A 24,274-nucleotide genomic window follows, 5' to 3' on the forward strand; every position below is an offset into this window, starting at 1 on the left:
CAATCTACGAAAACAAAAATTTTACGGTTTCAGAACGATCATGCATTTCTTTCAGAACTTAATCATGGTTTATTGTTTCACATTTATTATGCAACTTAAACACAAATTCAAAAATTATTGAGACGAGACAAACGTTTATAGTTTTAGATGTAGAGTGGGCTATGTTTCATTTTTGTTACAACTCACACTTAAACTTGGTGGAAGGTATGCCACGAGACACAAGTTTAAAAATAAATTTTCTCCGTAGAAAAACTTAAACTGCACAAACTGTTCACTGACGTAAAAACAAACTAAACTGAAAAACTTTGTTCTGGTGAAAGCCCGAGTTTCCAAACAAAATTTCCTTTCATGCACAAACCACTAACTAACCGAGAAAACAGGCTTGTAGGAAATGTACACAAACTTCAATAACGTATTTTCAAATAAAGAACTTTTCTGAAGCTTCTATTGTTGGAACTGTCTGAATGAAACAAAGTTTTGAAAAGCACCAGTGTACAGGTTCATGCTGTCAGCAGATTTGGAACAAACGCTGCAAGATTCAATTAAATCATTGTTATCAGCTGCGCGTGTTAATTATTCACACGTTAAGTGATTAGGAGCCTGCGGTGCCCGCGATAATCAAATACTTAATCTCGGCTTATTTTGCTGCTTGAAAATCATCACAACAATAAGAACTCCCTCGTAAGACTATTCAAAAACAAAGCCTTCATAAAGTTAACATGTTTATTTCATACGAATGACGTATTCGTTCACAGGATGCCAATAACTTTTAGTGAAATATATTCTGTGCAAATACTGTGTACCGGTTGATTCTGTTTGGCCTCGGGTTTTGGGTTCTTGTTGTAGCAGTAATCACCAGAAAAACTGTTACACTTTGAACTATATATTTAGTTACGTTTTATAAACAAACATTTCAGCAATTTTTCATACCATTAGTACCAGACGCTAAAAACAATCCAGGTAATTTTGGTCGTTGATGAATTTAATTTTTAAGTTTCTTTCTGGCCACTTGAAACATTTAAAATTTCAACAAAGCAAAAATTTTGTTTCCTTTTTTATTGTCTTGGCGACAGGGTAAACGTGGTACAAAGGACGGGTGCTTTCTTGAAACTTCTCAAAAATGTACCTAAATAATTACACAAATTCTATCAAAAAAATCCTAACTGAAAAAAGCATAAACTTTGAAAGGTTTACATCAATAGAAAATCTCCAGCCCAAACTTATGTATTTTTGTGGTATTTGACAACAAACGGGCTAAATCTTAAAACTAACTTTAACACGACAAGCTGAAGAGTTTCGTGAAGCACAAACACAATAAAATTTGCAGCTTACATTTTTATCTGACTCGCTTTCATTTCTGCCACTTCACAAATTCCTTCACGTCGTTATAAGCTGAAATATTTTTAAATTGCTACAATTTGCTTTCGCGGTGTCATGGAAACTGACTATTACCTCACAATCGAGTTTTATGTTGGTTCAATCTACAAAAAGCGTTTGTTGCAAACTTCTCATGTCTGAAATAAAACTCCAAGGAAAATTTTTATTCAAACAAGAAAAATCTGCCTTGAACGAAACACTAGAAAGTTTGTCCCTATTGAATCAGGCACAGTTAACCGCTAAAATATATTTCTATTGACCCAACCCTCTATACCAGTGCTCTTCAATCTTTTTTGAGTTTGGTGAACCCTCAAAGTTGTTGTGACGAACTCATGCACCCTGTTTACTTGAAAGGTAAACTGAGGTAAAAGGCGACGTGAAAATCATTATGCATATCGTCATGTCACTTAAACCGAGCGGGAGCTGTTAAGTTTTACACACTGTCGGTGAAAGTTCAATTATGCTGGCTGCAGGCTGCTTGCGAGTACTATTGCATGTCATAAAACAGCATTTAAACAAACTTGAGAAATGACTGTTTTGTTGTTGCATATTATTAACTTACAACTCAAAACGAGGTATGATATCTTTTTCAATTGCTCCCCTCATCAATGGATCGATGTGTGTGATTGAATTTCTCTTTCGAGATTTGACACAAAATTTCACACAAACAAGAAAAAACGCTTTCACAGCCGCATTTTTGATCAAAATCTTTTGACGTAAATTAACTTCAATCCGAACTTTGCACAAAACGTCTTTTGACGTAGATATCCTCAACCGCACAGAAAGTGTTAGATACCAACATTTTTTTAAAAATACAGAGGTTCATCAGTTGAAACCTACATCTTTTATTCCAATATCCTGAAAGACAAATATTAATGGTTCATTAAAAGTTTGTGATGCACCCTTGTATATCTTTTCTTACTGGTGCGCCCCATGCATATTTTGGTGCACACCGGTTGAAGAGCACTGTTCTATATAACATAATGTTGACGTGATAACTGTATTTCATATCAGAACAATACAAAAATTCGCAAACAAAATACTTGATCAAATGAAATCAATTCAATAAACGGAACCAAAATATTCCGCCTAAATTATCTTCTCAAGAAAACTGCGTTTTCGTATGTTGTCTGCTGCATAAAATAATCCTGAATAACATTTTCTGTTGTTGTCTCCATAAACTTTCCCAAATTGGACCTGAGCGGATTTCGAGGGAGATTAAAAGCGAAAAGCTTCAACCAACAAAGATTTTCGTTGATCTTTGTCAGCTTTCCGCTGTTCGAGTAAACTGGCTGAAGTTTGTTTGTAAACAATCGGATGAGCGGAGGAGACAAAACACAGGAGAGCTTCTCAGCAGCGACATTCCTTCACACAGCTTCACTGACCTATTTGTGCAAACCGAACTTGTAACTTGTAACACGATAACAGGAAGCGGGTTTGCAAACGACCTTTGGCCACTGAACCGTGTAAATGTTGTTTTCTTCGCATCCCAACGCGAAGTAACCAAATCTTACATAATATTTACGCTTCCCTACCTTCGTGTGTTAATCTGTGTATGATCTATTTACACGCTTTGCTTTGTTTAGCAAAAGCCTTAAGCGGGTTTGTGAACGCATTTTGTGCAGTCTACCTTGATATAAAAAAGGTTTGATGCGGGGTCGAACATTTCCTGTAACAATTTAACATGTAACTACAAACAATCTCAAACTTTTACTTAACATAGCTATTAAAACAGTGTTACACTCGACAACACGAAGCGGGTTTACCAACCCGGTTTAGGTCTACAAATTACCTGATGGCTCACTGCTTACGATATTAACATTGATAAACTCACTTTACCAACTTGAATCTTGCTTCAAATCTGACTTGAACCACCGGTTTGCAAACAACCTGCAGATGCGTCTGACCTCAGCCGAGTTTGCTCGTTAGCTGCTGTCGTCAATAAAACGCTGCAAGGAAACGCTGCACAAGGTTGACTGTGAGAACAATCACCCAATTCCGTGAGAACAATAAATCAATTCTACGCCCGATTGTAACGTAGTTGCACGGTTTGTTTCGAATGGAAATGATCTAAATTTCTGTCAGATTCCACTTTAATAACCAGCTAAAAATTCCGACGTTGCAAAATTTTTAAGTGCAATGACGTATAGGAAGTCGTTTATCAGGGGGAGGAATTTTGTTTGCAAAGTTAACAATCAGTTTAATTACTTTATATCATCGGCCGGGGTTGGTTCAAATATTTGTTTAAATTACTGCGTGTTCTTTCAATACCGGAATTTCAGTTTTGCTTGGCACAAAATTGGTGTAACTTTAATAATGTAATAATGGAGGTTTGGTCGACTAGTTTCATCACAGGATATCTGGGAATTTTCGAAACTCTCAAGTAGTTAGAAATATTATTCAGGAAAACATCTTTGCAATTGTGCAACAAACTTGGGCGGGTTCATGACCGAGGCTGTGTAGCTCGGTTAGGTGGTTAAGCGCAAGCCCACATAGTTAGCTTACTGTCGTGGGTTCGAATCCCACCGCACGCTGAGATTTTACAAGACTGGCTGACTTCTGTATGGCGTACTTGTGCAACAATCTAGAGTAGATGAAATCACTTTTGATGAAGTTGAAATTCACACAAACGAGACTAAGTATGAAGTCAGGCCCGAATCGAACCGCGCCTGACTTACAATTCTACAGCAAACTGTCACGAACACTTGCTTTTGTGGATTGAAATAACATTTGTCGCATGAATCTTAGCTTGTATCAGGTTCAGGTGAAACTTATGGCCGGAACCACAACGCAATCCTTCTCATCGCGCCAAACCGCTTTTCGTTTGTTAAGTGATTCCAAAATTACGATTCTAATAGATCCCTACTATTACGTCACAGTGCAAAATGAAACCAATTGTTCTGTTGATTTTTCAGTTAGTTTGTAGTTGTTTTTCTTTATTACTTTTTGTAGACTGCATTGTAAGGAAATTAAGTAACACTGATATAATTTAATTCGCCTTTCCTGCTGTTGAACATAAGGTTGTTTAAAAAACGCGAAAAACAGAACAGGCGAAAAAATGTCTCGGTTAACTGATTTTAAGTTCGCTGGGAACCCGCTTCTTCAACCCAACCGTATCGAGCACGCTTCGCTTGTCAAAACGTTTATTTGTTTAAGCAGAAAAGTAATTATTCAAAAAACGATTGTCAAAAATTTACAGGAAAAAACACAAATCTGTGTATAAACGTCACTGCGTTAAAACAATTCATAAAAACTTCTGCACAAACACATTTCGTCAATTCATTAAAAAAACGATAATCAAGAAATATTAACAATTTGATTAAAAAGTTTTTTTATTGTTTTCCTCTACCCCGGAATGACGTAATAATGCCGTAATAGTGACATAATACTGTAAATAGTGACGTAATATTATTCGTAGGAATGTGAACTAAAAAAAATCGGCACTAAAATATTTTCAACCACGAAATATAAAAGTTGACGCGCATTACAGGTAAGGTACAGTAACCGTAAAAACGTGTATAAAAAATTCTGTACATCAACGCAAAAAAAGTTCAGTATAAATTCAATTGCTACTACATGAAACGATGTGAGATTCGCACCACTTGTCAAAACAGTGACTTCGTGAGATGGATGATTTCAGTGCAAACTTGATTCGCACCGTAAAAGTGGAAAACGTTTCGCTCTAATTCACTTGAATTGGTTCGTTCACTTGAAAAAGACCGAATTCAACAAAAAAACTCCAGAATTTCTCATTTGTTTGGTGGTTGTGACGTCATAGTCGATTGTGACGTCACCATCGTGTTGATTGGCACCAATAAATACAGGCTTTGTGACGTAATTGGCACGATTGTTTCTATGTACACAACGAACTGCGGCGTCAAAATGTCATTGTGAGGTAACAAAGTTACATCTTCCGCTGGAGGGCGCTGAGCAGTTGGTTGTTTGGCGATTTTATGCTTGAAACTGCAGCGTGCCGCCCTGGTCTGTAACTGCAGGATATTTATATGTTAGTTGAAATAATGGAAACAGTGCTATTTGCTTAAAATCTGGTTTGGGTAATTTTTAGTCTTAAGCATAAATGCATCGAAAACGGATACTACGTCGTCTAGTAAGTTAATGTTGCATCAAGTTATCACTATATATAGGGAAACCCACACACCAAATTGTTATGTGCTTAGGATGTCGTCTTAATCTGGCCTCTGCGTATAACGAACCCACATATTTTTCACAGAGTAATTCATACACTATAAGTCGAAATAATTTCACAGTACGCCAGACGTATTTAAGACGTTTGTACCGAATCAGCCGGTCACCAAGCATTCCCACATACGGCAAGGCGAAAGCTAGAATTTTATTTGGTGGATTTAAAAATTGATGTCTATCCTAAATGTTTCTGTTGAAAACAGATTTTTCCACCTTTTTACCTTAAAGAGAAACCCTCAAAATCAAAAATAAAATCGACAAGTAAAATTTTTACCCATCCCGTCCATATTTCCCAGTTCGTCATCATCTCTGAATTCGTCATCAGCAAAAGGGGCGGTGTCCTCGTTCCGTTTTACGATTGGTCGGAATGGCGTGTTTCGGGGGTGGGACGTTAAGAAGTAGGCGCTCCAACGTGATTGGCTGAAACACAATATCACATTAACGTTAGGACAGTAACATTATCTGAACCAGTGGTTCCCAAGTTTTTCCTGTGCACCCTTTTAGTCTATATTTAAATCTACTTCCCCCTACAAATTTAGTTTGCTAAGAGAAATTTCTTTTTCTCAGCTCATATGGCAAATGCAGCAATAACACATATCACAGACAACCAGTAAGAGATTTATATTGTGACACAAATTCCCCCCCTGGTTGGGAACCACTGCTAAAGAAGTGTTCTAGTTGGCCCCGCAAAGGTGCTGCGCGGATCACAGTTTTGGAACAGCGCTAAGTTAGGGCTTGTCACCTATGTGGCCCTCGCCTGTTGTTTTAATGTTATGCGGCCAGCTGTAAACAAGTTTGGTGACTCTTGGTAGATCACGTAGCTGGTGTCGTAGTTTTCCCTCAAATTAAGATTTGCGATCAAAACATTCGAAATGTTATGGAACAAATCAGTGCATTGCAACGGTTCCAACCTGTAGTTCGCCTGACAGTTTGCCCGGGGTCGCCTAAGGCAGTGGTCCCAACTCGTTTTCGGCGATAGACTACTAGCCCCAACAAAAACCCATCGACCAATTCATTGTTGAGAAAAAAAATACAGTAAACAAACACATGCATTATGGTCTAAATCTAAAATGTATAAAACAATGTAGAAGCCAATGCTACTACAAAGCCTACTAATTTTATCCTTTGGGTCAGCGCAACTCGGTAAATGTTATCAAGGGGTCACGGCACCAGAAAGGTTGGAAACCGCTGGTGTATTGGAACCCTGCGACGAATGATAACAAAAACACACAGTTGCAACGTTCGTCCAAACGCAACACAGTGACAGGAGCAACAACGTCACCCAGCGGCCAATATGAAATCAAACTGGTTTGGTTCTCCATGAGACCCCCACACCCAAACCGCAACGCGCATCTTACCTTATATATTTCCTCGCCACGTAAACAACCAGACACACAAGGATGATTGACAGGATGACGTAGAGAGCGATTATTCCACCGCTGGTTCCGGAACCTGACGTCACTTCCTCCACATTTCCCTCGCCTACGTCACAAGCGATTTTACCCGGTGGTTCCCCGAAGTTTGGGTTTGTCGAAACATTTAGACCGAATATACCGCGGTCGATGTTTTGGATTTGTAATAAATCAAAGTCGAAAGTTTCACAAAATTTTATTTAAAAGTCATAAACTAAATAATTATTCTCCCAACAAGGCCAGAGCCACGTTGTCTTCATAATATCAGGGGTTTAATTCAGTTTACATATTTGTGTTGGAGTTTATAAATCACTTCACTGATATCAACAACACAAGGTTCAGTTAAAAGCAATCGGTCAGTATAGGAATTTTAGGTTCGGCCTGATTCAGCTAAATAATCGATTTCGGCCCAAATAGTTTGATGTGGGTTCAGTGCATAATGCTCGTTGCATACAGGATGAGCTTCGTGTAGTCAGCCACGGAGCTTGTAACATGGGATTGTGATGTAATAGTTACCATTTACGATGTAAGGGTTGACCACTTTCATTGTGACGCCATTTCCAACATCAATCGTCAATTGTTTGGTGATAATCAGTTTGTAAACAATCTTGGCAGCCTGAAATAAATAAAACGTTTGAAAGATTTTAAAAATTAACATTTCATGAAAATAAAAGCTTAAACATTGCGACACCAGAAAGCAAATGAGTCACCTAATATCGTGGAAATAAACTGAAAGGGGTTGAACTGAACAGTATCAGGCCACTTTATTGATGTTGTATTTACTACATTAAAATAAACTTAGAGGATTTCAAGCAATCCCTTTTTTATCTGACCCTTTTGTTTATGTTTTATTAACTGTTATTGTGGTTTTATAAGAAAAGATGCCAGTTAGGCGAATATATATTCCATGGAACTTTATTGGCTGACCCTAACCCTAACTTCGAAAATATTTTCCATTCTTAGTTGTGGAAAAAAATTAAAGTTTAAATATTGTGAGCAACCTTCAACAGACGGTCACGTGGTGGGTTGTTTTTGGTTTCAGGTGAGAAATAAATTGACGCGTTGAGTGGAAGAGCTGGAGGGATGAAAACGTGGAAGTTTACTCCGAGAATTATTCCCTCCCCCTTCATCAGGTCGCTCAGCTGAGGCAACTGCACGAAAATGATAACAAGTTAAAATCGATTAAGATCAACAAGACGGTTAAATTGAAGGTGGAAAACATTCTGTGTTGTTTAAAAAGGTTTATGACGTAAGAAATCAACTTATGTTTAAAAATGCATTTGAAAGAAGTTAACTTCATAACATCGAAACTGCTTGGTCAAGCAAAATAAATATTTGTTTTCTTAACCCACTGTTTAGCTAACGCTTCTATCTAAACTTTAAATCAACCCAATGGTTTTAACACTCACAATACATTGATAGAAAAAAATGGTGATTATTATAAACCATTGGTTCTCAACCTTACACTGATCGCGTTTATCACTGCGTTCCACTAAAACCCTGTTTGGGCCAGACCTAAAACCAGCAAAGTTAGCAATTCGAAAAGAATGTCTAAAACACAAGTTTCCCCCAAACCAGGGCTGATCAGTTGAGTTGCAATTTTAGATCGGACTTAAAGTGAGTATAGCAGGAAGCTACTCGCGTACAACCTGAAAAGCTCTGGAGCACCACTAGTGGTAACACTAGAGATGGGCCGAGCCACAACCCGAGTACTCGGTACCGAGCATCGCTGTTTTTATTGCTCGGTGCTCGGCCGAGCAGCTGCACACACTTACCCGAGCGTTAAATTTGCATATTCATGCCCGGCTAACATATGTAACTAGTGTTCTAAAGGATGTCTATGAACAAAAACAAATGATTTTTCAAATGCACTTTGATGGTGGAGAAACCCGTACTTTATGGGCATGTACTGCTCAATAAAACACCGCCGGTGACGTAAGAGGCCTTGTAGAGCTTAAACGTAGAAAGGGGATTTTTTGTGACGTCATAATGTAACGAGCGTGCTCGGCCGAGAACCGAGCATTAACGTGAGATGCTCGGTGCTCGACCAAACAGAACATTTGCAGTTTTGGCACATCCCTAGATACCACAGGTTGAGAACCAATGTATTAAACAAATAAAATCTGGAAAACCTTGCTAATTTTTGTGGTGACAATTTGACTGAGTTCCTGCAGCCAGGCGTGAGTCAACATTGTTGAGTTGATCGGTGGCGAACATTGAAACGGGAGGATCAAGGTTTCAAGGTATTCTGTCATGAAAAGTATAAGTTACAATACAGAAAACAAAACAATACAAAACCTAACTTCAAAAACATGCGATAAAATTCACTACATTTTTCTGCTAAATAATTTGCAGAAGCCTTTTGTTTTTTCTTAATTGATCACTTCAAAATGAAAAACATATATTCATAAAATTCATTAACTGAAATATAACAGTTTTATTTTTTACGTATTAGTGGCATGACCGTATGTTATACAGATTTTTGTGGTGCAGTATAAACAAAAAATAACAAACAAATGGTAAAACTCAGTGACAAATTGTTTCACCTTTTACGCTGACTCTGCTGTGGGATGACGACTTGCTGACTTTGTTTTTCGCGATTATGACCAAAGAATGATCCTTGACGTCATCATGTCGGAAACGAGCGGAGTTTTGAGACGAAGAATGCGGAGTAATTTGGAACTAAAATATTGGATTTAAAAACAAAACTCAAAAGAAGCAAATGGGATGTCAGAGATGATAGTAGGCTACATGAAACATGGCAATGTTTTCCACAAACAGTCTTGAAATAGTAAGAAACATGTTCAGGTAATAATACGAAAAAAAATTTTTGAGGTAAAATTAGCAAAAATATTTTGATATTTGTTGTGCAAAAAACGTGACCTAGAAGCATTAATTTAAAACATTTCTGGTGAGTTGAAACGAAATATCGTGAGTATCAAACTAATTATCAAACCTGGTCATCTTTTATCCAGTAATAATCCACAGGTCCAAGTAAAGATTCAGTTCCGACAAGTCCAAACTTGGTTGTGACTGCCGCCGTTACGTTGTAATAAATATTAACTTCCACCACTGGAGGGTGGTATATGTGCACTTCCTCTATCGCATCTGAAAATAAGTCATGAAATTTAAAATCACAAAAAAGTGAGCAATTCTATTGATGCAAGTAACAAATTTTCAAATAAAGTTTAATCTTCACAACATAGATGCTACAAACCAGGTCAAATTATGACTAGTTGTGTTTATACAAGCGGAAACATTATGATAAAAGGTGTGGCAAATTGAACAGATGGATTTTTGTCAACACATCTGTCAGACGAACAACTGACATTATCACAATCCAGAATACAATTGCTTTACAACTATTATCAAATCTATTTTAGGCACAATCTGTTCCTGAGAACACATGGATTTTTTTGTTACATAAAGAAAAAAAAATGCCGAACCCAAACAAGCTTAAGGAAATGATTTTGCGAGCAAGTGTTGGCCGAACAATCAACTCTCTGAGATCAGCCAAAAAAGGTTATTGCAAAATCAATCAATATTTCTCCCAACAAACTGGCAAACGTAAAATTACATTTTGAAACCAAACTTTCGAGCACAAAAACAAAAGATTAACAAAAGTTTTGTGAGAAGAACAACAGCAAATGTGATGAAGTTTATCAATAGCAAAGTATTTCTACTTAAACCAGAATGAAATAAATATATATAAAGTAAATTTTGTGATCAAACATTCAAGTACAAAAGCAAGAATGCAACAAAAGTTTTGTGTGGACAAAAAATGTCATATTTTAAACATTTTTTAAAAACGTTAGTTGTGCAACAAAGTATTTCTACTTACACCAGAATGAAACAATGAGGGTGTCGGATATTGAGTGGTCTCTTTTGTTCACGGCACGAATTTCATAATCTCCAGGTTTCTTTGGTGCAAGAGCTCCCACACTTTTATTCAACTTCGACTCGACTTTCTCGCCGGGTTCAACTGTTCGTCGAACCGTCAAGTCAAACTCACTTCCCTGAAATCGAACAAAAACTCAATTATAACAACATGACAGATGAATCACAGTACGCCAGGCCCCTTAAATGCAAACCGGTCAACCAAGTAGGGATGGGCCGAGCCGAGTCAGAACCCGAGTACTCGGTACCGAGCATCGCCGTTTTTGATGCTCGGTGCTCGGCCGAGCAGTTGCACAAACTGACCCGAGCGTTAAATTGACATATTCATGCCTTGCTTACATGTGTAACTAGTGTTCTGAAGGGTATCAATGAACAAAAACGAATGATTTGTCAAATGCACTAGATGGCGGAAAAACGCATACTTTATGGGCAGCTTAATAAAACACCGCCGGTGACGTAAGAGGTCTTGTAGAGGTAAAACGTAGAAAGGGGATTTTTTGTGACGTCATAATGCACCGAGCGTGCTCGGCCGAGTACCGAGCATTAAAGTGAGATGCTCGGTGCTCGACAAAACAGAACATTTGCAGTTTTGGCACATCCCTACAACCAAGCATTTACCACCATATAGCAAGGAATAGGTTAGAAAAATCTAGCCTGTGGTGGAATTCGAACCCACGACAGGAGTCTTGCCGAGACTCGCGCTCTACCAACTGAGTTACACAGGCTTAGTGGTGAATCCGCCGAAAGTCGAATCACAAGCACCGTTGCCTGCCTTGTATGCTGCCTGCACATGTCTGCTTTGTAGTATTCACATTACAGATGAAGGATGAAAATAATGGCCCAAATAGACATACAGGGTGACATGCTTTGCTATTCAAACATTTTGCCACTGCTCATGCCATCATTAGTGATATGAGGGGCCACATTTTCTCATTAAACTTAAACAGATCTGTGTATAGTGTTACAAATCACAGATCAAATTGTTATATGTTACCACAACTCCATGACTTTATGTAAAGTGGTTATTTATGGACAAGCAATGCAAAAAGATTTCCAGTTTTAAGCAGAACCTGAATTTTTTTTCTAAAAAATACAACATTTTAACGATGACAACTAAATAATATCGGAATCAAAGTAACTTTCAACTTACAAGAACGGAGAAGTGAAGTTCTTGTCCGATCTGCGCTTCGCTTGTTTTATTCAGTAGAGTAAGTTTGACAGTAGAGGGCGGTGTTGTGGATGTGGTACGTTGGGGGGGCGTTGTGGGGGAGCAGTTGACATTTTTAAATTGCATCCCTGCTAATTCGTTCACACAAATATCTCCAGGAATTTTACGAAACCTGCAACAAGTTAAACCATCACAAAGTGAAACCAATCAGAACATGTGAAGGACTAACAAAAGGTTTAAGTGTCTAAAACACTATTATTCCCAATAATGTTTGCACCAACTAATATTTTATATATTTCCATCGCTTTTGGATGGTGTTTTGGTAACTGATAATGCATTAACACTGTTAATACATTTACATGACCCTAAAACCAGCTTTTATGCATAAAAGTTGCCAACTCTACATGAATAACACTTTTATCCACGTTAAACAATTCATCTCAAGAATTCAAACTAAAAAACGTAATTCCAAATTTCTGTAAAACTTAGATTTCTTACCCGGAAAATACTTGCTGTTTCCCGTTGACACAATCAGAGCTTTCCGGGTACGGATATTCCCAGGTATCGTAATCTTCATCTCCGTCTCCATCATCGATTACATCACCGATGTTATCTATCTTCGGGTGATTAATACTACATTGCCCAGTCGGCAGCATAAAATATCCAAAAGCACTGAAAAACAAAAGGGGTTCATGTTGCACAAGCAAGTTTATAAAATTAAAACAACTAGCATTTGGTTTCCCTTTAAATGTGGGGAAAGTTTGGAGTTTTGATTGGATTTTGATTCATGTTGTAAAAAGTTTCATTCAAAAAGAATTTAACAAACTAAATTGGAGTCCAAATTTTTCCACACTTAAGGTTGGTTAAATAATCTCATGCTGCCTGGCATACTCGTTCATGTGTTAGGTTACTTCTGGAAAAATATTGTTTATTTGACATGGTACAAAAGTAGTGATAAGATTTCTGAAACACAGATGTGGTAATCGGTGCTTAGTGATTTGTTTCTGAAACACAGATGTGTTAATCGGTGCTTAGTGATTTGTTTTTGAAACACAGATGTGGTAATCGGTGCTTACCATTCATAATCCTGATGTGAACAGTTGCATGCAACTTTCGACGTGGATCGTTTGTATTCGAGTCCGATTAAACAATGCGTTGCTCTCACTCTCTCAAATTTCTGAACCATTCCCAGGTTGCATGAAACCGGGGATGGATTTTGTGAGACTTGGTCCCTTTGTGTCTGAAAAGTTGAGAATTACAAGTTTATAAACTAAGGCAAAATATTTCGTAACCGAAAACGAATATCGATACCACTAAAATCGTACGATACCATCGATACCGAGTACTCGTCCAATCACTAGTTCATACAAAACATGTTTCTACATTTGCTGTCAAAATATCATGTCCTATAATTTTTGGTCTTTGAATCCAAAACATTCAGAACACTGACCTAATTTGTGAGACTGGATTTACATCACTTGAAAAAAATATCAAAAAATTAAAACCCAAAGTTTCGAAATATGTAAAACACTTTAAACATACCACACAGATGTAAACTAATAAAAAAAAATGCCTAGGGTTGGTAAAATGTAGGTTTGTGCAATATACCGTTACATTACTGTCCAATTTCAACATTTCAATATGTGAAAAAATAGTCACTACATTACAAGTCATGCAAGGGCAAAAAGCGATACAACTAAACCACATGTGTATGGAAACATTGTTGAAAAATTCGTACAGTAAAAGTCCAAGTTTCAAAATCCTCAGGGAAAGAGCAATTTCGAGGAACCAAAGGTGAAAGGTCAAGAGCAAAAAGTTTCCAATGATCTCTATAGTTTCGATGACCGAACAATCTAAAAAAACAATCAAATATTCAATTATGTAAAAACAAAATTACATCCAGCACAAAATCTGTTGATGCGAATGATCATCAGTATTAAACAAAATTGCATCTTTAACCAAGTGAACATTGGTGAAATTATTTTCTTGCTGCAGTCACAAACACCTAAGGTTTGATTTTTGAAAGTGTGTAAAATGTGAAACAAATCGTTCCTGAACAAACTTGTAACAAAAAAAAAGCGAAAACAAGGGAACAAATACTTGTAGGAATGTCAAATACTGAATTACATTGTTCATTTTAGATTTGTTTTAACCCAAATTTGTAAGACAAAATTGCAAGAGCTTGCATATAGAAATTGCATTAAATATCCTCAAATGATATATTTACAATATGTAAGGCTTTTGGTATTTTTTCCATTGCTTCCTAAAATGTTCGTATTGATGAAACGTAAAAATAGATTTAGCTGTAATTGAAACTTACGTGAATTTATGTGTGTATTCGCCGGGCTCAGTCAATAATCCATCAACGTTTATTGCTTCTTTACTGAACTGATGCTCTGTCCAAGTGTGCCCGACATCGTTACTGAAACTGTAAACAAAATGTTTCAACATAATCAGATAAAAATTTGGTACACAATCTACAAATGTATTATCAGCAAAAATTTGAATGGTAATATCTGTGTATGAAATATTACAACATTTATGTCATTTAGAAAAAAGGGTGGTAAGATCTCTGTATTTCGACAGTTACATTCTTTCTATTGGTTTTATTCGCCTGACAATGACAACAGTATCTGTCAAAACATAGTGAAGCTTTTATTCAAATACACTGGCTTGAATTTTTGTTGTAGAGAATTTGACTAAAGTCTAAAGAAGATCTAGATCAGGGCTTGGCAACCTTTTAGGCGACATGTGCCAATTTATGTGTTATTTCCATGTGTTAATGACCTCGCATGCCAGCGTTTTTCTAAATAATAGTAGTGCGTGCCAGAAGAATAAAAAGAAAGCAAAGTACTTTGTGCATGTAAGGCTGAATAACAAAGGCTTGATAAAAACTATAAACAATCAGTATAACAGGGTAAATTGTTACTTGAATATAAACACGGAAATCGGTTGTCGTGCCATAAAAGGCTGGCACGCATGCCAGGGGTTGCCGACCCCTGACCTAGAATATTTACCCCAAAATAGGAAAACTAAAATTTCCCTTTAAAAAACTGAACAACTTACAACAAACTTGTAATTGGTTTGAGAAAAATCATTTTCACGGCAACGAGCATTGCTCCGTGGTCAGCTGCCACAAATAGATGTCGCTTGTCTCTCACTTCTCGCCATGTTTGCCCGGCGTCATTGCTGATAAACAAACTGACGAGGGACGGAGCGTCAATCAGTGTTCGACCGATTGATCCTGAGGAGCAACAACAACTTGTATATGAGCTATTGCTGCCAGGCATAATTCCAAGTTTATACAGCTCTTCTGGCAATTGTATTTTTGCCGACGTTTCAAAGCCCTATGTACAGGTCGCCTTCATCAGGGTAAATAATATCAGGTAAATATCATCAAGGTGATATTATGCCTGGCAGCAATAGCTAAATAACGCAAGAACATTAACTTTATAAAGCTCTTCTGGCAATTGTATTTTTATTTCGACATTTCAACTTCCTATACAGCGGTTTACATTATTACCTTGACTCAACAACAACAAGTTAGTGTGGTTTGCACTACAGGATTAAGTTGGGAGTTTATAAGGTGCGCCGATGTAAGTGAGATTCCTATTGTATGTGAACGAATAACATTCTCTGATAAGATTAACCAGCCTAGTAAAAGTTGTAATAAATTTTAACCTTTTGCCCGAGAGACTTTACAACCTTTCCAGACAAAAATATTTGACCGGGTATTTAAACTTACCGAATGAGATTTCTATTTTACGTTAACTAGTAACATTCTTTGATAAGATTAACCAGCCTAGTGAAAGCTCTAACCTGGTTGTAAAACTTTTGTCTGAAAAAATTTACAATTTTCCAGACAAAAATATTTGACTGAGTATTTGAACTTACCGTGGCTTATGATCAACCCAGGAATTGTTGCTTTACTGAGCATTCCTGGCATGTAGTAACCTGACTTGGTTTGACTCATCGCAACATGGAGGTTTAGCGAACATTTTGTCTGCAATAAAACAAACTTTAACAAAATTGTAAAAAAAAAATTTTGTAAAAAATTCAGACATCATTATCTGTACAACCTACATGTTGTTTAGGTATAATTGCTAAAAAGCAAGAAGTTATTAGCAGCAAAATTGCTATGTACAGTGGTGGGATTCAGCCAGTTCGCACTGATTCTATAGAACCATCTCACAAAATTTTATGAGATCAGCAAACTGGTTAGCATTACTGGTTATTATCAATTGACTTTTTGTAACAGAACTGGCTAAAATATATGATTTTGTGATAGAACCGGCTGACAAAAAATTTGAATTCTACCACTGTATATAATATACATACATACTGTACATGGTCTAAGTTATTGTAATTTTTAGCGCCACTAATTTAACAACCATGTCACAGAATAACATCAAATGTTGATTTAGCTTCACTCACACAAGATTGTTGAAGGTTTCCGTTGTGGTCAAGTTTTGGTGGTTTAAGATATTGCCAGGTTCTTCCGTGATCAGATGTGATACGAGTTTGGTTTTGACCGGTTTGTGTTCTCACATTTGCAATAAATGTTCCAGTTACGGCTTTCACCTGTAATGCACATGTTATCTATGAAATCAGATAAAGTACAAAAAACAGGCATGTAAATGAATAGAAATTAAAAGTAAATATTTATCAATAATGTTGTTAAAAAGTTGGTATATTTTTCTTATGTAATTTGTTTTTACAAACCCTAAACTGCCCATCATAATAATTTTATATTGCCTAATAGTTTTTACAATTACATAGTTCGGGATTTACTAAAAACTTTTTGTGACAAAGTGTTAATATTTATCAAAATTTCATATTACAACAAAGAAAACCACATTTCAGTAAGTCCTGTTCCCCCATAAATAATCGAATTATGAGTCATGTATTTTTTTATTTATGTCAGTCAGCAGGAGAAAATGACATCAAGACTTGCTGACTCATAAAAAGTTTGACACCAAATTAAAAATGCTGAATTAAATGAAGGCATCAGAAACATGGAAACAAATGTTACTAAATCTCTCTTAAAAACACCAGATGTAAAAGTAAAGTTTTAAACCAAGTCAATTTCCGGTGTTTTGTTGTTCACCTAATGAATTTTCACTTTAAGGCTTTCAGTTAATGTATGCAGAAAATAAAACTACAAGTGAGTGAACATTAAAATGAAGTTTGGAGCCAGAATATAAAATTGAAATGAACAACCAAAAAAATGTAAAAGCCAAAAATTTTGTGAGACCAAATCAGACAAGTCTGAACTAAAGCGACAAGTTCGTTGAAGCGTGTAATCCCACACAATTTCGTGATGTTTTTTTGTGGACATTCACATCACAGTACAGACACTTATGTTGTAACACATGTAACTGTTACATCATAAACCTCACTATTTCACTGGAAATCTTACATTCTGGTACAGAAGTGTTGGTGACATAAAAAGTTGTTGTCTGACTTGACACCTTATATTTGGTGAAAAGTTAAATTGTTTAGATTTGTTTAATCTAAATTTCTGACATGAAGTAAAAATCACCAAAAGTAACAAGCTGAGATACAGGTCGTTAACTTAAAATATTTATGTGACTTTTTAAGAAAATATTCCATTTGAAACCCAAACACAAAACCCATGATGGTCCTCAGTAATCCATCAAAAAACAAACAAAAGTGACATAAAAATATAACAACCATAAATTTTTGTACTGCTATAAAATTTACATATTTTATGTGTTGTGCTTAATGGAAAAGCATTTACAGGTATTTCCTATCAACAGATATAAGAGCATCCTTCAACAGCGGTAAACATTATTATTGAGCGACATTCCACAGATAAAACCACAACACCCATGAGATGGAAACAGAGTGACTACAAAGCATTCAGAGTATCTTAAACTAAATCAATTTACCAGCACAATTTAATGGTAGCCAGCCTTGAGAGGGAATATTTGACAGAAAAAAATATTCAGAATATAATTTGTTCATCAAGTTTACAGAGCTCTTGTGGCAAATGTTATGTATGTCATTTAGTTATGTATGTCAACGTCGGAATAAAATACAATTGCCATAAGAGCTCTATAAACTTGATATTATGCCTGGCAGCAATAGCTTATTTAATTCGTTCATTTTCACATAAGAACAAGATATTACAAACCCCATGAATATCAACAGTAAAAACTTCATCGTCACCAGATTTTCTTGCGAAATATCGAACATTTGAGATTCCTATTGTGAAATATTTTCCATTCGAGTCAGAGAAATATAAATCGGTTTGCGGTCCAAGGATCGAGTGTTTAACACCGGTCACAACCGTGCCACTGTTCGAACTAACGATGTGAAAATCCTGCAGAAAATGTTAAACTGATCATGTTGATGGTTTAGTTTTTGTGGCATTTGGGAGTTTAAATAAGAAATTCTTTCCAAAAAAAGTTTATTGGGTCCGAATGTACTCATAGTACAAACTATATTATGTGTTTTTAGTTAAATATTAACAAAAGTGTAAATGAACTATGACTCAACAAGTTCAACAATTGTAAACAATAGCTAAAGAACGGATCCATTGTTAGTTAAGTAAATAGTAAGTAAGCCACTCACAGTTTGTTCGTTGGTTTTATCGAATCGGGCACGAAAGAAATCTCCTCGACGATACGACACGTAAAGTTTCTCACGAGCACCAGCTTGCTGTGGAACAAAGCATTTCATGATAGATTTTTGATTTGGCAAACAATACAGGTAATGCAGAGAAAAAATAAAAATGATTTATGTACACGTTTTTAAATATTTGGTAAAATAATGAAAATGTCTTAGAAAAATAAAATCCACTGTCAGGTATTTTACAATTGAAGTTATAGTAAAAGTTTGCCTGGAAACGGGCATCACATAGTTTGCATCACAACTGCAAGTACTTTAAAATATTCCAAACACCCACACTGTTATTAACATCAGCACAAATGTAAGTCCTTACATCATAAGCCATTTGTATAAGTTGCAATATTAATATTAAGTTTTTATGCAGGTCAGTAAAAGTTTCTCAATAAATGCGATATATTTATAAACAACTAATTGTACAGGAGGCTGCTGCTATAGAAAACTTACAACAATGACATTTACATGTGATTAAGTTGAACCCAGACAAGAAATATAAAATTGGATACTGTTAAGTAAAGCTGACAAATATATCACAGTAATTCTTGGAAACAAACCTAAACCTAACAGCCCAAAGACAACATTTATTGCTTTATTAGTTTAAAGAATACAGCATGAACACTCTACAAATGAGTATTGAAATATTGATCACATTAACAGCAGAAAATCCTTAATAACTGAAAAGTGATTTTTCCCAGTAAAGCACGTTTTTCCATCAGGTTATTTTTGTGAGAAGAGAATTTCAACAAGAGCACTGACTGCCACTTTACATGTTGTTGTGGCAAGAGTGCATTGTTGTTTATTTTCAACAAACAAATATTCCCAACCTGCACAAATGTGAAGTTATTTTGCACGACCAACGAATCCATGTCAATATTTTCAAGTTTGTCGCATTTTGCTTGGAATGCTGTCGGGATGCAGTTCGGAACCAAGCAAGATTTGATTGCATATCGAGCTGTCATAAAACATAGGAAGGTTAAGTATAAATATTGACAACATCTCCACAGTTATAAAACTAAAGGAGAAAGATTTTCATTGTGCAAAATTTGCAAAACAACTCAAGCAATTTTATGGTTTGTTATTTAGTTTAGTTTCCAACCCCTGCATGGGTCACAAACAGTTTTATTGCTCGTAAACAAATTATGTTGCAAAACCGCTGCTACAACAAACTAATTTAACCTAAATAAGTCGCAATTAAATTCTTCTCAACAGCAACAAGATTATGGCGCAAAGTTTAAAAAAAGCAGAAAATAAGAATTGAACTTACTCTGGGGAAAAACATTAAAGTCTCGATATTCCATGTGAACAGCAGTGTTTTGCTCATCAACACCTTTTATGTACCAAAAATACCTGAAATAAAACATTAAAATATTATGTTGCAAAAGTAAAGTCTGTTCAACATGACTAGTGCGTCAACAACAGTTGTTTGTTTAGTGAAAATATTGCTAAATTTGGAAGCAATGCAATAAATTTTAAACAAGAAATGTTTAAAACTTTATGTAGTTGAGTCTGTGGTTCACAGGGACTGATGATGTCAAAAAGCGAAAAAAACATAAAATATAAATTCCAACAGATTTTGTTTGTTAAAAAGTAAGTTTCCAAATGCAGCAGTCTGTCAAAAATCCTTGAATTGAATAAATTTGGTCCCGATTTAATGACTCTTAATGCACACAAAGAAACAAGCTAATCCTTGCTGATGACAGAGCAATTTTAAGCAACATTTATCTGAGCATGGAATCAGCATGAATATTTAATGAGGCATTGGAACCGCAAGGACATGTTAATCTGCACAACAGAGGCATTATTACATCACTACCTGTCCTTTGTTACTCCCGTCTGTAACCTTGTCCAGGTTCGAGCCAAGTTCTGTGAGGCGTAAAGCTGAAAAATTTATGAAGCAATTTGTTAAATGCATGACGAGTGCTTAGAGGGGTTGGAATAAATCAAATCCTAAAGTTGTCAAAATCAAACCAGAATGCTGATTTTTTACTGACAGACATACTCTGATAATGATAATAAATGCAATAATTGATAATTACAAGAAAATGTTGAAAGGTTGCACAAAAATACACCGATTAAATGATGAATAATGACGACAAAAAAGATGGATTTAAGTCCAAAAATGTTTCATAAATTTTATTGGTTGGAGTACAAGACTTTGCCATGAGTTTCGAATTTTGCAGTCCCCATCTTAATATATTTTGAAGTTCGTTGTTGTATGTATTGGATGCATAAAGCCACGCCTCCATGTAACAGGCATGTTGTAAATTACGGCTGACATAAAACAGGATTTTGTCCGACAGGATTTTAGCCTCTGGCAACAACTTTGTGCTGCTCAAACTTTGATGAGGTAATAATGTATCAGAACAACATGGAAAACCACAACCGAGAAATAAGATTATTCAGACAAAACGACTAGAAATGCCCGCTCTATTGTCACCAGTTTACAAGCAATCATTATACATTTGAAGTTAAAGGTTGCTTGATATCTGTTCCAACAAAAAGCCAAACAAAATCATGTTTTGGAAATGTTCCCTTTTCTGAATATTTTAAAAATATTTTTTCTCACAAAAAAATATGATGTGAAAAATTTCAGAAAAATCAGTCAGTGTTTTTTAAAGCAACACATATTCAGTCTCAGTACATAGAAACTGAAAAACCATAGAAACTTACTGTTTGTGCATTCTTGTCATAACCGAGCAGCCAGTCCTGCTGATCCGGGTGAAACTCGATTTTGTTGATTGTGAATTGAATATCATGATGTAAGTAGCTCGCGCCTTCATCCGTGGAAACCCAAACTCGACCGGAATGGTTGTAAGTGTCGATGAAAACCACCTATCATTAAACGAGGTGACATGTTAGTCGGGCAATAATGCCAGGGAGATAACAACAGTAGCAACAAGTAGTAAACGGCTTGATACAAAACTGCCATGTCTTGTTTTTAGTTTGCATACAAACCTTGCTTTTGTTGGTCGGACAAACAAAGTAACTTTGCAAGATTGTGTTGCCGTCAAATAAATTTTGTTGATTCTCATAAATCACTCCATAATCGTCCGATCTGAAACAAATGGCAAGAAAAATTTAAATTGTGTAAGAAACAAAAATCTATGCCAGGGCAACTAACAGAGTAGACATAAACAACCACCTGCAAACTTCACCCAGTTCAAACTTTTTAAAATTTGATGCTAAAAACTGCTTAAAAACACACACAAAAAAAAAATTTGCAAAAATGTTTTTGTTATGTTGCAAATAGTTTTCTTAAGTCTCACCTCCAAAGTGTACTTTGTGTGATTTTTCCACCAGGGCTGTGATCCTTTCGTCTCGTTAAAATGAAAATCACCTAAACATGTAACAAAGAAAAATTAAATATCAGTTAAACTTCAATGATTTCCGATTGCAAAATACATTTGCCACTTCACACTTCAACTATTTCCTGCTCAACTTTGAGGAATTTGTCAATCTGACATTATACGATTTCTGGATGACATTTATGGCAAAAAAGACAATTAAATGAAAAAAGTCAAACAGCACGAACTGATTTTAGTTTCAAAGGAGCCCAGCAAACAGCTAACACTAGTGTTGAAGGTCAAAAGCAAATTTACAAGGTCGTAAAGCAGTAAATTTGGAGAAAAATCAATACGTGTGTGAAGGGTTTACAGACAAGCAGCATGCATATTACATGTGGGAATATAGGTCAAGTCAACACTAGCATTTGTAGTAAATCTCTTTAGTAACTTAATCCACATACTACAGTACTTTAAGGTATTTATGTTTTGCATTTGTTTATAATACTTTAAGCTGGGACCTATGTCACAATTACAAAAATAAGGAGTTATTTCGATATAATGCAGTGGTTCCCAACACTGGCTGGAATTTCTCTCAAGGGAGAAATTTTAAACTTTAGAGGAATTTACCACAACTTTTACGTGTGGTTTGTAAATAGACACAGCTCTGGGAATATAACCTTTAAAGTTGATAAAAGACCCAATTTTAAATGATCTTTGCGTGTTTAGCATCTACTATGCAGTGTGTTAGGGGGGATGAAAATATTTTGAATTGTTAATGCAAGAATTCAACGAAAAAGGTTAGAAACCACTGGTATAATGCTTGCGAATAATGACTAACAAATTATACATTAATAAGTAGCAACAGCACTTTACAATAAATGATAAACAAGTTCTCACATGACTGTAGTTTCCAGACCAGTGGATCAGAGCCTGATTATGGCTTGTATCATTTCCCAAATCAAACTTGTCCACTTTTAACTGCTTGGTTGGGGCTTTAACACTCGGCGGACTTCGTCTTTGGCGGGTCAAAAACTTTTTAAACCTTGCAAAAAAAACAAGTAATTGTTACACACAAAAAGCAATAAACCCCAAAGCACAAACTCTAGAGCCTAATAACAATAAAAATCAGTTTTCAGAGCTTTTTAAACCCAGGAACTTCATATAGTAGCAGCTTAAATCAACAAAGTGTCTTACTTTTGCAATGGTTGATTTCCAAACTCATCTGCCACTGAGTTGAGTGAAACTAACGTTGGTTTTGACAACTTCTGAGCTTCTTGAAACTCAGTTGAAAATATTTTTCCATGTGAATGGTCAAAAACTAAAAATCCAATAAAAAATCCAACGATGCAAAACTTCATGTTTTGGGAACGAGTTTTCTTGTATTCAACCAATTTTTGTTTCAGATTTACACAAACAACATAACGCAAATGTTTGAAAGCAAAATAAAAACTTTTGTTTCTGCAAAGAGAAAAATTTTAAACTACAAAATAGACAAATATATGATTTTATGAATTAATCCTGCTAATGCCGGATTCAACCAATGCAGCAATTTATGAAACTTGTAAGTCATGAATGTAAATGAATGGAAGGAAATGGCTGTGAAACCCAATTGATGTTGCTACAGAAACTGTTTTCCATTGATCACAGCGGTGAAAAGTTTTAACATTAAATGAAAGATGTAACTTGAGTTTTATCACCAATGTAGCAAATTTCTATTGGATATTTGTTTGTCTTTGTATTTTAAAGCTCTACTGATTGCATTAATCATTAAATAAAGGCAAATGAACCGATATACAGATGAGAAAAGACATATTTAACATTATAACAGATGTCTCTATTAAGTGTGTTTTTCTGTAACAATTAGGCACAGTAAAATAATGTTACAGACTTCATTAATAATGCAAAAGTTAGAAACAACCATTGCAACTTTTAGCTACAATAGAAAATAATCCCTTTTGTAACAGGTTTAATAGTTTGTAAATACAAAAATTGTTAATATCTTTAATACTTTGATATCAATGTAGCTATTAAAAAATGCATACCATACAACAAGAGCAGTTTACAAAAGTTTGTTTCACTTTTACACACAAATGTTTTTATTTTTTTAACTTTAGGTTGAAAGAGTCTAATTATTTCTGCTAGCGTTTGGTAATAAAGTTATTCTACTAGGCCAAAGTTGAAAAACAAAACATTTCGTCAACAGCACACAAAAAGGTTCCGAACATATATATATATACATTGAGAATAACTGATTTTTTGCAATTTAAAAACCAGAATTTCTA

At 35.6% G+C, this 24,274-nt stretch overlaps 1 protein-coding gene across 1 annotated transcript; it reads right to left on the reverse strand.

The window, feature by feature from the left end:
• Positions 1 to 4,503: 4,503 nt before the first annotated feature.
• Positions 4,504 to 23,465, reverse strand: LOC145227942 (VPS10 domain-containing receptor SorCS2-like). The gene is made up of 27 exons (XM_080092902.1): positions 23,187 to 23,465; positions 22,890 to 23,034; positions 21,975 to 22,045; positions 21,664 to 21,763; positions 21,379 to 21,540; positions 20,522 to 20,586; positions 19,973 to 20,055; positions 19,533 to 19,660; positions 18,655 to 18,741; positions 18,215 to 18,403; positions 16,492 to 16,638; positions 15,952 to 16,060; positions 15,124 to 15,301; positions 14,378 to 14,485; positions 13,796 to 13,910; positions 13,134 to 13,297; positions 12,556 to 12,729; positions 12,040 to 12,229; positions 10,834 to 11,008; positions 9,949 to 10,100; positions 9,539 to 9,674; positions 9,125 to 9,240; positions 7,994 to 8,143; positions 7,509 to 7,608; positions 6,939 to 7,062; positions 5,855 to 6,000; positions 4,504 to 5,366 (listed from the first exon to the last, which is right to left on the reverse strand). The coding sequence occupies exons 1-27, from the start codon at positions 23,348 to 23,350 to the stop codon at positions 5,329 to 5,331; spliced, it is 3,516 nt and encodes a 1,171-aa protein (XP_079949028.1). The 5' UTR covers positions 23,351 to 23,465; the 3' UTR covers positions 4,504 to 5,328.
• Between the last annotated feature and the right edge of the window lie 809 nt (positions 23,466 to 24,274).

This window comes from Phallusia mammillata, chromosome 5 (assembly GCF_965637545.1).
Source record: "Phallusia mammillata chromosome 5, kaPhaMamm4.hap1.1, whole genome shotgun sequence".
NCBI classification, from domain to species: domain Eukaryota; kingdom Metazoa; phylum Chordata; class Ascidiacea; order Phlebobranchia; family Ascidiidae; genus Phallusia; species Phallusia mammillata.

What these genes read in the sequence shown, in the direction of transcription:
- LOC145227942 (XM_080092902.1), bottom strand. Translation starts at nt 23,350, where the DNA reads ATGAAGTTTTGCATCGTTGGATTTTTTATTGGATTTTTAGTTTTTGAC. An exon ending in TTGAAACTTGGACTTTTACT is followed by an intron (nt 13,298 to 13,795) that starts GTACGAATTTTT and finishes TCAACTTTTCAG; the next exon opens with ACACAAAGGGACCAAGTCTC. An exon ending in CACGTGACCGTCTGTTGAAG is followed by an intron (nt 7,609 to 7,993) that starts GTTGCTCACAAT and finishes TATTTATTTCAG; the next exon opens with GCTGCCAAGATTGTTTACAA.